The following is a 4,434-nucleotide window of genomic DNA, read 5'->3' on the forward strand; positions in this document are numbered from 1 at the left end:
AGGCGCCTCACTGTGACTCCCACCCGTGCTGGTCAGTAAATTCTCTAGAAAGCTCCAGCCTCTGCCTCTCCTTTTTGCCTCTGACCCAGGGATCCGCACATCAGCCATGAGACAGACACTGAGACGTATCTGTCAGTTTTTATTAGATTCTGGATAAAAAGACCCCCAATTCCAATCCGGGAGAGCTTCGCCTTCCGTGGGCTGGGCAGTCCCCCCGCTCCACACGTCCTTGGCCATCGCGGGTCGCTGGGCTGGTTCTTGGCACCCGGCTTTACGGGTTCACAGACCTCAAGGGCACTGCCCTTCCGAGGACAGCTGGGCTACACAGAGGCCAGCTCTGCTCATCGTGGGCTCGGGTCTGGCCCTGGGAGGGACTGGGCAAGGTCAGGTCCCCTCCCTTGGCTGGGCCCCCTACTGCTGGTCACTGCTGCAGCAGCCAGCATCTGCCTGGGAAGCTGTACTGCCAGCTTGGCCACTGCCCCCGGCATGGCGGACAGTGCCTGCTCCCCGTCTGGGCCGGGCTTGGAGGGACACGTCTCCCAGGAGTGTCCTGGGGGCGGCTGCGGGGTCAGGGGAACCAACCCCACCTCGAGGCTGCACCGCGCTGCTGGTCCTGAGCCGAGGCCTTTAATGCTGCCCTGCCGCCCTGGGCCTGACCAGAGGAAGGTTACGCACGCCGGGAGGGGGGCGGCTGTGTGGTGTCACCACGTCCGCTGGGAGCTGGGGCACCAGGTCAGCGTGCTGCAGGTGTCCAGGCCCGGCTCACTCGGCCTGTGAACTTGGGAGCAGGGGTCGGCTCCCCTCTGCCTGCAGCCACTGCATCTTCTGCTTGTGCTGCTGGATGGCATCCTGGACCCGGGCGTCCATCATGGCCTCGGTGAGGACCCCATCCTCAGAGGCATACGCCATGGCCTGGCAGGGGAAGAGAGCACTGAGGGAGGGCAGCACAGCGGCTGCCCGCGTGGGGCAAGGGCCTCAGCCTGAGGCTCAGGGCCCACCAGTCACCACTCACCCGTGTAGGCCAGGCCCGGCCAGCCCCGTCCTTGCTGCACTCACCGCCCACCGTGGAGACACCCCCCGGGGCAGGGGCAGGTGGGGCAAAGCGTGGACTGCTCTCCCGGGCCTGCGCTCAGCCGCAGGAGGGGCCTGGCCGCTCAGCACGAGGCGCACGCCGACACGCGGCAGCACACACGTGCTCGCAGGCGACCCTGCAGCCCAGAGCAGCCGCCATCCCTGCAAAACCCCGGGCCCTGCCTGCACCCCCGGCTGGCGCCAGTGCTGGCTGCTCCACTGGCTTTCTCAGTGGCTTTCGAAGAAGAGAAACCCAGAGGCCCGCTGTCAGGGGGCAACCCAGCCCCCAACCGCAGACCGGAGGGCCCTGCCCCGTGGACAGCAGGGCTCAGGGCCAATGAGCAGCCAACAGAACCACCACAGGCCACGCAGACACCAGGAGAGGCAGAGCGCCCGGGGCCCCACTGTCTGCAGACGGTCCTCCCAGAACCGCGGGCTGCCGCGGTCCAGGCTGCCGGCGGCCCTCTGCACCCGCGATGCCCAGGCTCCCGGGCCGTGCACGTGGGCGGGGTAACCAAAGTTCGGCTCATCGGGCCCCACTGTGGTCCACAGCACTTCAGCTGCCAAGGCAGGTCTCCTCTGGCCAGGCTGCACGCCTCCTGGGTGACCCCGTACCCCATCTGCTTCCTGTCACCCAGCCTGTGGCTCTGACGTGCACTCAAGTGTCCACCGAGCAGGGAGCCCAAGCCAGTCCAGCTGTTTCTCTCTAGGTCCACGCAGGACACAGGGAGCAAGTTCCCAATATCCGAGATGACCAGTCACTTTGCTCCCCACACGGCTGTCCTCAGCGCCTGGCTGAAGCTGCAGAGGGAGGGGCCGTCCCTGAGGCCTCCCGCGAGGAGCCTGAGTTCTGCAAAGCAGCTAAGGAGGTGGGGTGGCAGCCAGAGGGGGTCCCTGATGGGGAGGGGCAGGTAGAGGGTGTGCAGCGACTTTACCACAGAGAAGCCAGGTGGGCACCAGGGGATCCAGGCCAACATCCCTGTGATGTCGTGTGGATGTCTGGTGCCCCCTGATACAATGTGACCAGAAGGGGCCCTCACCTCTGGTTTCCTCCAAAAACCCACAATCCCATTCCACTCATGAGAAAGCCATCAGACAGACCCAACGAGGGACGTCCTACAGGACTCAAAACTGCCGGGATCGTCAGAAACAAGGGACGTCTGAGAACTGTCACAGCCCAGAGAAGCCCAAGACAGGAGGACTGAATGTCATGGGCATTTGGGTGGGTTCTGGGAGAGATCACGTCTGAGGTGGAATTGAGGGATGTGGTGAGACGGCCACCGTGTGGAGGGAGCTGTGCTAGCCTTGCGACTTTTCTGTGAACCTGGAATTATTCAAAAACAGAAAAAATTCACTGAAAAAAAGCTTAAAGGAGAGCTAACACCCATCCTTCTCAAACTCTTCCAAGCACTGGAGAGGAAGAAACACTTCCTACTCACTCTGAGGTCAGCATCACCCTGATACCAAAACCAGACAAAACACCACACAGAACCAGACCCTCTGTGAAAACTGATGCAAAACGCTCAACGAAATACCAACAACCAAACTCGGTAGCGTATTGAAAGGATTATACACCGCAACCACGTGGGCTTTTTTTCCCTGGAGTGCAAGGATGGTTCACCTAGGGAAAAAAATCAACCTAGGCAAGTAATTAAGAGAATGAAGGACAAAAAGCACTTGATTGTCTCAATTAATACAGGAAAACACTTGGCAAAATTCAACACCCTTTCTTGATGAAAACAATAAACGAGGGGGAATTCCCTGGCAGTCCAGGGGTTAGGACTCCACACTTTCACTGCCGAGGGCCCAGGCATGATCCCTGGTCAGGGAAGCACAGCCAAACAAACAATAAACTAGGAATGCGAGGAAACTTCCTCATCCTGATAAAAGCCAGATAAGAAAACATCAGCAAACGTCATCTCAGTGGTGAGACTGAAAGCTTTTCTTCTGAGATCAGGATCAAGGCAAGGATGCCCGTTTTCATCACTTCTAGTCAACAGAGCACTAGAGATTGTAGACAGATCAATCAGGCAGAAAAAAGAAATAAAAGACATCCAGACTGGAAAGGAAGAAGTAAACTTAACTGTCTGCAGGTGATACTAAATCCTAAGTAATAACTTCAGCAAAGTTGCTAGACACAAAATTAATGCACAAAACAATTTGTGTCTCTACACAAATGATATGATCTTATTATATATACTAAATCCTAAGTAATAACTTCAGCAAAGTTGCTAGACACAAAATTAATGCACAAAACAATTTGTGTCTCTACACAGTAACACTGAATAATTGGAAAAGTAATTAAGAAAACAATTCTATTTACAACACCATTGAAAAGAATAAAATACTTAGGAATTACCTTACCTAAGAAGGTGAAAGCCTTGTACACTGAAAACTAGAAAATGTTGCTAGAATTAAGGACATGAAAACACAGAAAAATATCTGCGTTCATGCATTGGAAGACAACGTTGTTACACTACCCAACGCAATCTACAGATTCAATGCAATCCCTATCAAAATTTCAATGATGTTTTTTGCAGAAATTAACACACAAAAAATCCACCCCAAAATTCATATGCAATCTCACGGGGCCCCAAGCAGCCAAAACAATCTTCAATAAGAATATGTTGGAAGTCTCACATATCCCGATTTTAAAATCTACTACAAAGCTACAGTGATCAAGACAGTGTGGTACTGGCACTAAGACAGACACAGGCCAGTGGAATAGAACAAAGAGCCCAGAAATAAACCCTCACATATGGTCAAGTGACCTCCAACAAGGATGCTGAGATCACTGAATGGAAACAACAGTCTTTTCAACAAATGGCGCTGGGAAAACTGGGTATTCATATACAGAAGAACAAAGTTGTACCGTATATACAAAAATCAACTCTAAATGGATCAGAGATCTAAACATAAGACCTCAAACTATAAACCTCATAGATAAAAACAGACGGGAGAAGCTTCCAGACATTGTATTTAGCAATGACTTGTTGGCTATGACAGTAAAAGCAGGTGACAAAAGAAAAAAAAATAAATATTGGACTTCATCAAAATTAAAAACTTTTGTGCTTCAAAGGACACTATCAACAGAGTAAAAAAGGCAACCCGCAGAAAAGAGGAAAATGTTTGCAAACTACTATCTGAGACAAGGTTAATATCCAGAATACATAAAGAACCCCTACAATTCAACGAGAAAAGCTCAAACAACCCAGTTAAAAAAAGGTCAAAGGACTCGAACAGACCTTTCTCAAAGGAAGACACACACATGGCCAACAGGCTCATGACAAGACGCTCAGCATCACTGATCATCAGGGAGCGCGAATCAACAGCACAGCGAGACACCACCTCACACCCATGGCC

General features: G+C 53.0%; 1 protein-coding gene across 1 annotated transcript in view; it reads right to left on the reverse strand.

Annotated features, from left to right (window-relative positions):
• Nucleotides 1–133: 133 nt before the first annotated feature.
• LOC112409932 (ATPase family AAA domain-containing protein 3) overlaps nucleotides 134–4,434 on the reverse strand; it is a 17,155-nt gene continuing 12,854 nt past the window's right edge. The window contains exon 16 of the mRNA XM_024760313.1: nucleotides 134–912. Coding sequence (XP_024616081.1) covers nucleotides 763–912 — 150 coding nt within the window. The 3' untranslated portion in view covers nucleotides 134–762. The remainder of the gene's footprint in view (nucleotides 913–4,434) is intronic.

Source organism: Neophocaena asiaeorientalis, unplaced genomic scaffold, assembly GCF_003031525.2.
Source record: "Neophocaena asiaeorientalis asiaeorientalis breed wild unplaced genomic scaffold, Neophocaena_asiaeorientalis_V1.1 scaffold489, whole genome shotgun sequence".
In the NCBI taxonomy this organism is placed as follows: domain Eukaryota; kingdom Metazoa; phylum Chordata; class Mammalia; order Artiodactyla; family Phocoenidae; genus Neophocaena; species Neophocaena asiaeorientalis.